Source organism: Astyanax mexicanus, chromosome 12, assembly GCF_023375975.1.
Source record: "Astyanax mexicanus isolate ESR-SI-001 chromosome 12, AstMex3_surface, whole genome shotgun sequence".
Lineage (NCBI taxonomy): Eukaryota > Metazoa > Chordata > Actinopteri > Characiformes > Acestrorhamphidae > Astyanax > Astyanax mexicanus.
This window is the reverse complement of record NC_064419.1, coordinates 39,156,006-39,167,749: the sequence shown is the minus strand read 5'-3', so window position 1 is coordinate 39,167,749 and position 11,744 is coordinate 39,156,006. Positions and strand designations below refer to the sequence as shown.

At 37.3% G+C, this 11,744-nt stretch overlaps 2 protein-coding genes across 3 annotated transcripts; one reads left to right on the top strand and one right to left on the bottom strand.

Moving 5' to 3' along the window:
• Positions 1 to 363: 363 nt before the first annotated feature.
• On the bottom strand, positions 364 to 5,361 carry rassf11 (Ras association domain family member 11). Of its 2 annotated transcripts, XM_022671083.2 has the most exons (3): positions 4,190 to 5,361; positions 3,887 to 3,990; positions 364 to 2,684 (listed from the first exon to the last, which is right to left on the bottom strand). In XM_022671083.2, the coding sequence occupies exons 2-3, from the start codon at positions 3,987 to 3,989 to the stop codon at positions 1,309 to 1,311; spliced, it is 1,479 nt and encodes a 492-aa protein (XP_022526804.2). In that variant the 5' UTR covers position 3,990; positions 4,190 to 5,361; the 3' UTR covers positions 364 to 1,308. The 2 variants fall into 2 exon arrangements, with proteins under 2 accessions (XP_022526804.2, XP_022526805.2); XM_022671084.2 differs by lacking the exon at positions 4,190 to 5,361 and having other exon boundaries at positions 3,887 to 4,007.
• A 786-nt stretch (positions 5,362 to 6,147) lies between these two features.
• Positions 6,148 to 11,081, top strand: apex2 (APEX nuclease (apurinic/apyrimidinic endonuclease) 2). The gene is made up of 6 exons (XM_007231872.4): positions 6,148 to 6,336; positions 6,799 to 6,882; positions 8,063 to 8,243; positions 8,447 to 8,590; positions 8,709 to 8,778; positions 9,751 to 11,081. The coding sequence occupies exons 1-6, from the start codon at positions 6,222 to 6,224 to the stop codon at positions 10,900 to 10,902; spliced, it is 1,746 nt and encodes a 581-aa protein (XP_007231934.3). The 5' UTR covers positions 6,148 to 6,221; the 3' UTR covers positions 10,903 to 11,081.
• The last annotated feature ends 663 nt before the right edge of the window (positions 11,082 to 11,744 follow it).

Below are 11,744 nucleotides of genomic sequence, written 5' to 3'. Positions count from 1 at the left end.
AGGGTAAAAACAGGCACATGCCTCCACCGATGCATGTGAAGTCACCCCACTGCATTAGGCCGGCTGCACAGGGAGAAAATGCTGTATCCCCAGCTCTGATACCTCAGCAAACACTGGGAGAGTGCATCTACCCACCCAGAGAAAGAGAGAGAGCATGGCCAGTAGTGCTCTTTGACTCATGACAATGCAGCATGACCTGCTATTAAACTAGTGTCCTTGTTTTTATCTTTGCTTTCAGAATTTCAAGAGTTTCAAATAGGACCCCTACAAATGTCAGGTTTCCTATTTGGAATATTGAGAGAGCCTATTGCTATCTATCACATTAAATCAGTCATTCACACAGTACTGTCCAAAATCTGTAGACATGTTTCAGTGCTGCATTATGCATTTTATTAACTGGAACTGGTAACATTGCTAACTTGTTAAAATGCTTACAGAGATAACCTGAGGCATAAAAGTGGGACATACAGATGCATCTTTAAAAAATAGAATATTATGGAATGGTTACTTTCAGTAATTCAGTTAAAAATGTGAAACTCATTATGTAGATGTATTACATACAGAGTGATCTATTTAAGGATTTATTTATTATTGTTGATTATGGCTCACAGCCAGTTAAAACCCAAAAATCACGGTCTCAGAAAATTAGAATATTATACAGTGTAAGACCAATTGGTACAATTGCTGGAAAATGAAATCTGCATCTTTGTAAAAGTTGTCAGCAGAGGGAAGCATGAAGTGCTTTAAGATTTTGGGGGGAAACAAAACTGCACTGACTTTAGACTTGATAATAAAACACAGTGGATCAACACCAGCAGATGACATGACTCTCCAACCAAACCATCACTGACTGTGGAAACTTCACACTAGACCCCAAGCAGTTTGGACTGTGTGTGTCTCCACTCTTCCTCCAGACTCTGGTTCCTTGATTTACAAATGAAATGCTAAATTTACTGATGATCAGTGATGGTTTGGAGAGTCATGTCATCTGCTGGTGCTGGTCCACTGTGCTTTTCTGAGACACTGATTTGGGGTTTTCATTGGCTGTAAGACATAATCAACAATTTAATAAATAAATGCTTAAAATAGATCACCTTTTGAGATGCACCTGTATTTGCCTGGATTTACCACCCCAGATTGTCAAACCAGTTGTCCTAAGCAAACTTTTGTTGAAAATACTTGAAAGTGGTTTTCAGTTTTCCGAACATTTTACCGGAACGACGTCAATTCTGGTGAAACATAATCACACAAACACTTTTGACCGTGATTCCTTCAGTCAAAAGTCAAAACTTTCACCCATTATTCCCTTTAGACCTTTGTGCTCCCCAGGTGTATTGTTATTTCTGAACGGTGCACAGTTTTCGACCTAGAACTTGAGCTTTGTGTCTGAGCCTCAGTCCATCGAGTCCACCATTCTCTTAGCTCAGCAGGGCCACTCAGGTGTGACTCTGAAATCTGATTTGCAGACACTAAGATATAAGGTAGTTTTGGTTCCACACTTGTGATCACAGTCTTGTCTTTACTGTCTCTCTTTGGGTCTTCAACTGCTGCTTTACCTTCTTTTGCTGAAGATGCATCATCTGGCTCCAATGGTTTTGCTGTTGTTCCTTTAGAGGCTTCATCATGGGACTTTGTTTGCTGGCAGTCGGACGTTCTCAGGGTTGTCAGGTCCGTTGCCTGGGTTTGCAGCTTGCGTTTGTAATCTTCTAACTTGTTTTTGCACTCTACAGCTTTCTCCTTCAGCTCCAGGAACTGCCTCTGCAAGTCTTTTTCGTAGCCTTCTTCCGCCTTGAGTTCGTTGAGCCAGAACTGGACCTGTTCCTCGTCTTCGGAAAGCTCGGACGTTGACTGCTTTTCTTCAAGCTGCTTTTCAAGCTGACAGATTTGCTCATCAGTTGACTGTACTTTAAACTTGAGTTCCCTTAGACTGGCCTGCTGTTGGATGACCAACCTTCTCAGTTCCAGTTCTGCTGCTTTGTCCTGCCCCCTGTCAATGGATCTCTCCTGAGGGATTGTCGTCAACTCTGGTTGATCCACAGTGTCAAAGCTTTGATCCTTTTTTAGACTTTTCTGTTTCTCGTCCTCTTTTTGGCCAAATATCTCCTTGTCCTTATCCTCTCTTCTGTGCTTTCCGAGACAACTGATTATCCCTGTGTTTTCTGCTCTGTTTTTCTCTTTCTTGTCTCTACCCTGTGGTTCCCCAGAGGCCAGAGGAATTTTGCCCACTTTGACCGACACTTTATCCCTGTGGTTATCTCCTTTATCGTCCTCCTTGCTTTTCCCCTTATCTCGTCCTAATTGCTGCTTCCCGCTTCTGCCCAGATTCTCCAGCCAGCCCCACGCTTCCTCCATTAGCGTCAGCGACTTCCTCTTGGGTCTCTTCAGATCCTCTGGGGGAGGCTCAGAGTTCATCCGTAGACGAGACAGTGGTGGCAGGCTCTGCCTGTGCAGGCCGGTCACACCACTGCCCCTCCGTACCCTCCCCCCTACATCGGCTCGTCTCAGTTGAGCCCTCGGCTTGTTTGTCCAGTCCCCTAGAGAGGGGCCTAAGTGCTGCAGGGTGAGCTGGACCTCCCTGGCTTGTTGACCGTACTTCTCCAGGGACCCTAAGAGACGCTCATCAGGAGTCACATTGCGCTCGTACTCTTTGAACTTCTCCCTCAGAGTGTAGCGTCCGGTGCGTCCTGTGGGAGAAGACCAAGACCACAAATGTCTCAAATGGGACCAGACTAGAGTGCACAAGTGATTATATATAAAAATATGCTAACACATTTGCAGTTATCTGATTGCATTGTGCAACACTGCAACAACCTTGCAAGCTTTATTCTGTGCTGACTTTTTTTTGTTCATTGAGTAATTAGTGAATGACTGCTGTCGTATAAGATTCATATCTAGAACTCAATACCAGCCCAATATCACAAGAAAGTTCTCAAGCAGATACTGAAGGCGGGAAATTAAGGCAGGGGTTTTGACTCGTGTTTTGACATTCCATCATCATTAAAACATGATTTTTGACACTGAGCTTATCAAAATTGCTGTCCAAGGTGGACATTTGTAAAAAAAAAAAAAAAAAACAATAACTGTGTTGTCTTCCTTCTTTGTGGTGTTTTGATGTTTCTCTTTATGAAGTACCACCACCATATACTGTACTTTACAAATATGTTCTAAAAAGGAGGTTCATCTCATTTTATATATTTGAGTCTTTGTGGAGGTGCCCTTATATATTTATCTTGTTAAAGTTCTCCTTTTACAATAGCTTGTTCTTAAAAATTGTATTGTGTATTAAAGTATTTTTAACAATAAGAAACAATACAGGATTGGTATTGTTATTTAACAATGATTTTAAAAGTGGAATTAAACCATCTCTTTCTGGAATACAAGTGAGTAATATTAAAATCTTTGGCAATAAAGTTTAATTTCTGATTATGTTTACTAGTAGACCATCAGAAGATGCATCATGAGAACTTTAATTCAACCTTTTCTTGAATTACACATAAAATATTGTTTCTGTCCAATAAAAAAAAAACATGTTTCTCCAAAAACAAAGTTAAAACATTTGTAACTTTCAATGGAGATCAATATAAAAAGAGTTTATTTCAGGTATTTTTGGAAAAAATATATTGATTCATTCATTAAGAAATTGTGACGCAGTGTTTGTTCAAATTTTTTAGTAAACCAAAAATCAACCAAAATGGAGATACTTGTTTTTTATTAGACAGTGACGATATTCTGTAAACTGTCAAAAAAGTCCAACTTAGAAACATTTGAATTAAGTTCATTGAGCAAAAATAACTGACATTTATTTTGAGTCAGCAAGAAATAATTTCATGAAATATGGAACTCATACTTCTCATACTTAATTTTACAAGAACTGCAGTTTACTTACCCAGAGCTTGAGCTAAAGCAATGACTACTTCTTGACATGTTGTGTTTTCAGTGACTCCACAAACAATGCGCTGGATTCCTTCAACATACACCTTCACCTCCATTCTGGAGTTAAAAAAAACATGCATTTTGTCTTTACTCTATTTGTTTGCTTTTGTAGTTACCATTTGTAATTACCATTTATTGCCTTAAATAAGATTTATGATATTCATAAGATGAATCATATAATCATATAGAAATGACTCAGACATGTTCTTGTGTGTCTTATAAATAAAAGCACTGTAAGGTAAACAGGACCACATACCTGTATCAGGTATTGATCCCCCGGTCTGTAGAGGTGTATCCTCCTGTCTGGATCTGGAATCCTGGTGTTGAGGTCAGGTCAGCAGTGGTGGGTAAAGTGTGTGCCTGTACAGGCAGACACGTAACCCTGACTCCTCTGGTCATCCACCAGTGCACAAAGAGTGTACAAACCCTTCCTTCCAGTAAACACTCAGATCACTGATAACAGCCAGTCAGACGAAATTGCTCTATTTTTGCGAGCTTTTGGTCTTTTTGGAGGGGGTGTGTATCCTCATTCTCACTGTAAACACACTCAAAAAACAACCTGTTCCAAACAGTTAAACAACTGGGACAATTAGTACTTATGTTAAACTGAAGCAGTAAAATCTTTACTGCCCTTTACAGTGGATTCAATGGGTTTATCTTAGGTAAATAAAGAGCTGCACGCTTATTTTCTATTACCTCGGCCTTAACAAAAAGTGTTAAACAAACCAGAATTGGTTTTATACTTTAGATTCTTCTTAGGACAGATCTGCACACTCTTGATATTTTAATCGTAATGTTCATGAGGTAGAGTCACCTGAATTTCTTTTCTTAGCGTCTTGAAGGAGTTTCTAGAGGTGCTGAACAATAGCTGCTGCTTTTGCTTCACGCTGTGAAGCTCCAGCTCATCCCAAATCACCTCAAATCACCATCTTAGTTCATCAGGTTAAGATCAGGGGATTAATGTGGAGGACAAACACTTTTTTACTGTTTACTACGCAATTTCATATGTGTCTCTTAATTGTTTCCATGTCTTTAATATAAATCTACAATATATAAATAAAGAAAAATATTGAATAAGAAGGTGTGTGTCGTGTATTGGGTACAGATGCAGTAAGGGTGCAGAAGAAAGGAGGCTCTGTGAATAAGTCTTATTGTGAGTAAAACAGAGCAGCATAGGGGTCCTGTCATAGCATGCTTATTTTTCTTCTTTTGCTTTCTGGAAAGACATTTCTCTTTACTGTTTCTTTCTCTCTCTTTGTAGACATCATGTTTGAACGTCTTCTTATGTTCCTATAGTTTAATAATCAGATACAGTATAGTTGGTAGGCTTCTAGTTCTAGCTCTACTAAACTAAGTAGACACCTTAGAAGAATAATTCTTAGTAACTTCATACTAAAAAACGTTGATTAATTAATTTGTTTAAAAATCCATTACTATCATATTTTGTTTATGTTCTTCGTGTTTCTTTATTTTTACTGTAAAGCATGTATTGAATCTAAAAAAAATATTGTAATATTTTGCCTAAAAAGAGGCCAAAGCATGCATCCTTAAAAATAATCAAAATACATATAGAATTAATTTTAATCTAAACATAAAAAAGTGAAATCATGTGCTGGTGGGAATTCAAACACACAATTCATAAAGTATCTGTTTTTTTAAAAAATAAAGAATAAATAAAAAAATTACTTTAAAGCTAAAAAGGGACATAATGGCTCCTAGATAATTATCATTTTAAAACCATAAATCTTTAAAATAGTTATGCATATGTCCGTAAAAGGGTGGACATTCTAGGTCAGAGACTTCATAAAAATGTTTAAATAAATGCTACAAATTATATGCCTGAGCTTGACCTAAAAAAATTAACATACCCCTTTCACAATAAAATGTGAAAAAAGTATAATAACAGTATTTCCTTTTCAAAAGGTTTTGTTGTCCAAATGGCACCCAATCCCAGGAATGACCCATGTATAAACCTAATTTATTTTATTTTAAATTAATTACATAATGTGGTTCTGGTCATTAATCTCCTCGGAATGGATTTGTAGATATATATAAACCTGTAAATCTGATATATTAGAAAATAATCATACTAATAACCCTGTAAAACTGAGACCTGTAGTTTGAGATTTAAGTAATAAATTTGTGTTGTGATTTTTGGCTGAAACCGGTTGCCATAGCTCCGTGAAAAGCGCGCGACCGCAGTATAATCTCGCGAGAGTTGGTGCGCGCGATCCCGAGCTGTGTGGTAATGGTGGCGCGGGGACGCTGTCAGCCGCTCTGAGACAGATATGAAGATTATTACCTGGAATATAAACGGAATCAGGAGTTTTAAATATGGCATTAAGAAGACGCTGGACTCGTTTAACGCTGATATTATCTGTGTTCAGGAGACGAAGGTCACGCGTGAGTATAGTAGCTATGTTATTCAGCCAGTAAAGAGGTTTAGCAGTGAGGCTGGATGGCTGTTAGCCTGAGTTAAAACAATAAAGATGCAGAGCTTTCAGGCCTCAAATAATGCAAAAAAACCCCCCAAAAAACAAGTTCATATTCATAATGTTTTAAAAGTTCAGAAATCATTATTTGGTGGAATAACCCTGGTTTTTAATCACAGTTTTCATGCATCTTGGCATGTTCTCCTCCACCTGTCTTACACAATGCTTTTGGGTAACTTTATGCCACTCCTGGTGCAAAAATTCAAGCAATTTAGCTTGGTTTTGATGGCTTGGTTTTGATCATTCATCATCCTCTTGATTATATTACAGAGGTTTTTAATTTGGTAACATTAAAGAAACTCATGGCTGTTAGCATGTTTACACAGTTAATCAGAGTATTAATCTGTTATATCTGTTATTATGTGTGGATCAGGGGATCTGCTGGATGAGAGGACTGCAGTAGTGGATGGATATAATTCCTACTTCAGCTTCAGCAGAGGACGCAGTGGATACTCAGGTTAGTAACTACTAGGGGTGTCACGATTCTCTAAATCCTCGATTCGATTTTATTTCCGATTTTAGTGTCACGATTCGATTCTCGATTTTCTTTTTTTTTCTTTTTTTTACAGCAGAGAGGCCTATGCCAGTTTTAGATTAGTCTATGGTCAGTCATTGGTTTGATTCATCAAATTTACAATATCTTATCTTATTTTAAAAGGCAGGCTTGAGGCACATTAGGCACTAATGGTCAAATTTAAATAATTTAATTAAGATATATTTGTAATGCCATCTAGTGGCATTTTTTGGTAGCAGCAGTGTGCACATAACAAAATAAATAATAAAATATAATTAAATTAATTAAATAAAAAAATTAGAGCCTTAACAAACTGAACTCTATCCTACTATAACAGTTAAACATGAAAAATAAGATTCAGTCCCTGAGAATGACAAGTTTTTTTCTTTAATAAAGATATATTATTAACTTTATCTGAGAGAAAGATGCTCCTTAAGGTACCAAAACTATTAACATATTAGACAAAACAACTATTATTTTTATATTTTCAAGTTTTTCTTTAAGAAGATGAGAATGTCCACATTCTGTAGAGAAAGGGCTGCTTTTTGAGCTACAGTGTGCTGCGCCATTTGCGTAGCGCGCTGCGCCATTTGCGGGAGGGATCGTCAATCCTCTTTTTGACTTCGATGCTCGAGACCATGACATAGTTTCGATCGATTTCGATGAAATATCGAAATCGTGACACCCCTAGTAACTACAGTATTTCAGGAACTCAGGGGATTAAAAGACACTGCTATAGTAGTTCATGTATGCAGATACACTAGCTTAGCTTAGCTAACAATAGCTCTGCAAAAAATAAAGAGATCACTTCAGCTTCTGAATCAGTTTCTCTGATTTTGCTGTTTATAGGTTTATGTTTGAGTAAAATTAACATTGCTGTTTTATTCTATAAACTACAGACATTTCTTCCAAATTCCCAATAAACATATTGTCACTTAAAGCATTTATTTGCAGACAAAATAAGAAATGGCTAATTAGCCATACAATAGCCATAGAATAGTTCTCAAAAGATTTTGTGTCCAACATTTTGTACAATTTTTAAATTTATAACAGAATCAGTCAACTATGTACATTCCGACAGGGACTGGATGCAATATTTTGATAACTTTATAATTCTGAACAGGAGTCGCAACCTTCTGTAAAGACAGTGCTACACCATTCGCTGCTGAAGAAGGACTGACTGGGCTTCTTGTCAACAATGGAGAGGCTGTTGGATGCTATGGGGACCAGACTGCATTCTCCACTGAAGAGTTACATTCACTAGATGGTGAAGGACGGGCTGTCATCACTCAGCATAAATTAATGTAAGCTTTCATGGAATGCCACAAGTCTGTGTCATAACATCTTCAGACCTTTTAATATTAAAACATTGTGTTTGTTGTACTTTCAAGATGTTTTACAGTTCAGTACAGTACAACTGATGATTGGTGATGAGTATGTGATGGGTACACAATGACTGTCATCTGTCAATGCTGAAATGTGTTCCCATGTTGAATGTTTCATGCAGGGGAGCAGAAGACCCAGAGACACTCACTGTCATTAATGTGTACTGCCCACGTGCGGATCCAGAAAAGCCAGAGAGGAAGCTCTTCAAGCTGCAGTTCTACAGGCTCCTACAGAGTCGAGCAGAGGCCATTGTGGGGTCTGGAAGGTAAGAAGGACATCAGTAAAATTGCATACATGTTTTGCTGGTTTAGCTTAATCCAGAGTTCCATTATGTTTTTTTTTACATTTAATTTGCATTGCTTAATCACTTTCTTTCTGTCTAGTCATGTGATCATTCTGGGGGATATCAACACATCTCATCGGCCTATAGATCACTGTGACCCAGACGATGTGGTCAGTAATTAACATAATCTTTGTTCATTGTTTATATCTATTAAAGTAGGAGCCTAAAGTAGCTATGTACGTGCACTGATCATGCTCAGATAGAAAAAGATTCTCCCTGTTTTTGCACCTGTTAGAACACACATTTAAACATTTCCCCAGGAGGCTTCTTTAACATATCAGTCAGTATGCAAACTGTGGCAGTTATTTACCTCTGAAAAAAACAGGAAATCCCAGATCACTAAAAGAAGTAGACCTACTATGCAGTAATTTACACATGTACTATTTTGCTAATTTCATCCTTATTCTGCATCGCCTGCAGTTTTCATTCCACAGAATTGCATTGACATCTCGATCTATGCATTTTAGATTTGTTATTTACATATACACAAAAGATGCACCGAATATTTGCAGCCAAAATTATTTGCCCAAAAATGGCAAAAAAGCACTTTCATTGTTCTGCCTAATAAGAGAAAGGACCAAATATCTTTTAGCGAACAATGACATTTTCTTTGAAAAGCAGAATAAAAATACAATTATTAAAAAATAAGTTTAACTAAGTTTACTGTCTGTGTTATTCTTTTTAATTTTGTTTCCCCAAAATATATACTTTAACTAAAATGATTGGTGAAGACCAACAAATAACAGTACATTTTTCAAATAATTGTGACAGACAGAATATCCATAGCATTTAAATTTTTTTAATACATTTTCTCACGACATGCCCTTTGAGAGCTTATAAACTAGGGTTGGTACAATATATCAGTATTTTTATATATTGTATCATATTTATATTTATACATGTCGTGTCATATCAATATTCAGTGTCAAATATTGATATATTTTTATTAAAATATAGACACTCCCTAAGACAGCATTGTTATAATGGGCAACATATTGGGATATAAGATTTTGAGATGCCTTGTGATTCCCACCCCTATAATATACAATACATTATGATGTTGTTATTTGCTTCTCACACAGGATAACTTTGAGAAGAATCCAGGCAGGAAGTGGCTGAACAGTTTTCTGTATGGGTCATTGGAAAATGGAACAGATGATGAAGAGGATGAAGAGGATGAAGAGAAGGCAGATTCAGAGACCTTCCAGAAATTTGTTCCTGGTGGTAAATTTGTTGACACCTTCCGACATTTCCATCCAACACGTGTCGGTGCCTTCACGTGCTGGTCTACTCTTACCGGTGCCAGACAGACCAACTACGGCACACGCATTGACTACATCTTTGCCAGTCGTTCGCTGGTGGAGAAAAGTTTGCAGAATGCAGATATCATGCCAGAAGTGGAGGGTTCTGATCACTGTCCTGTGTGGGCACAGCTAAGCTGTACCCTTGTGCCCAGTCCCAGGTGTCCATCTCTGTGCACACGCTACATGCCAGAGTTCGTTGGCAGGCAGCAGAAACTTTCTAGCTTTCTTGTTAAAGTTTCTGAGCAAAAAGCTGCTTTCAGAGACAATACAGAGAACCTACCTGGATCTCAAGAAGCTGGGGAGGTGCGTGAGAATGTGAGTCCTGAAGCAGCAGGCTTGCAGGGAAATGCTGGGAGAAAAAGGCCTTCAAATGGACCTCCAGAGACCTCCACTTCTAAAGGGAAGAAGAGTAAATCTGTTAAAACAGCAGCTAAACCTCAGGGCAGCCTTTTATCCTTCTTTAAACCTAAACCAACCCCTGAAGTACCTTCCAGCCATAGCATGAGGCCAAGTCCAAATCCTGCTGCTAACTGCATTGACAGCAGCTCAGAGATTCACAAAACTGAAGATGACACTGAATACAGCAAACTCACAGAGCAGCTCACAAATAAGGATAATGAAGAAAAATCCAGGAACTCAAAGACTATTACTGGTGGACCAAGTTCTCAGGAAAGTATCCAAAGCAATGGAACATCTGATCATGAAACAACAAACTCCAAGAAAGGCTCTGACTTTTGGAAATCAGTTTTTCATGGACCTCCCCAGCCGCCACTGTGCAAGGTACACAAAGAGCCCTGTATTCTTCGGACTGTGAAAAAAGCAGGGCCAACTTTAGGCCGGCAGTTCTTTGTGTGCGCTCGTCCTCAAGGCCACACATCCAATCCAGAGGCTCGTTGTAATTTCTTTGCCTGGGTGGATAAAAGCAGATAAAAACCCAAGTGTTTTTATGTACTAATTATGTCTATATATCAAAAAGTGGTACTACAACAGTGTATGTTTGTATATATTTTTTGTATATTCTTGTACTACTACAGTGTTAAAATTGTTTGTATATATTTTTGTATATTCTTTGTTTTGCTGTAGAAATAAAATTATATTTTAAAAAATAATATATTTGCTTTTACAGTGTCATATTTGGAATATATTTTTTTATTGGCTTCTCGTATTCTTGTATGAAATGAAAAAAAAAAAAAATAGAAAAGTGAAGAAATTTTACCCTTTTATTTAATACAAGTTACATATTTTGCTTACTCTGATAATACAGTAACTTATACCTTTAAGTAGTTAAAGTATATGCAATAAATATACACTACCGGTCAAATGTTTTGAAACACTCAATTTCTTTTGGTGTGTAGTGGCAGTAAAAATCTTACAGCACTTCATGCTTCCCTCTGCTGACAACTTGTATGGAGATGCGGATTTCATTTTCCAGCAGGACTTTGCACGCTGCCCACACTGATAAAAAAAAAATAAAAACCAGCAGCACTTGTTGACTTAAGAATTTCAGATTTATTAGAGATACAAAATATATACAAAAAGGTTATTTATATCTCTAATATATCAGAAATTCTCCTAATCTAATTTTCTGGACACTGATTTTTGGGTTTTCATTAACAAAAACAAAAGAAATAAAGGGTTAAAATAGATTACTCTGTGTAATACATCTATATAATGCGTTTCACATTTGTTTTTTGTTCAGGGTTTTTTTTTTATTGTGTTTTTGTTTTACCAGACACAATACGCATGTTCATTTACGTCATTTAAGCCAAGTA

Bases quoted from the DNA above. Each gene is read 5' to 3' on its own strand.
- rassf11 (XM_022671083.2), bottom strand. From the start codon at position 3,989: ATGGAGGTGAAGGTGTATGTTGAAGGAATCCAGCGCATTGTTTGTGGA. The intron at 2,685-3,886 runs GTAAGTAAACTG...CTTCTCCCACAG, and splicing joins TGCTTTAGCTCAAGCTCTGG to GACGCACCGGACGCTACACT.
- apex2 (XM_007231872.4), top strand. From the start codon at position 6,222: ATGAAGATTATTACCTGGAATATAAACGGAATCAGGAGTTTTAAATAT. The intron at 8,591-8,708 runs GTAAGAAGGACA...CTTTCTGTCTAG, and splicing joins GCCATTGTGGGGTCTGGAAG to TCATGTGATCATTCTGGGGG. The intron at 8,779-9,750 runs GTCAGTAATTAA...CTTCTCACACAG, and splicing joins ACTGTGACCCAGACGATGTG to GATAACTTTGAGAAGAATCC.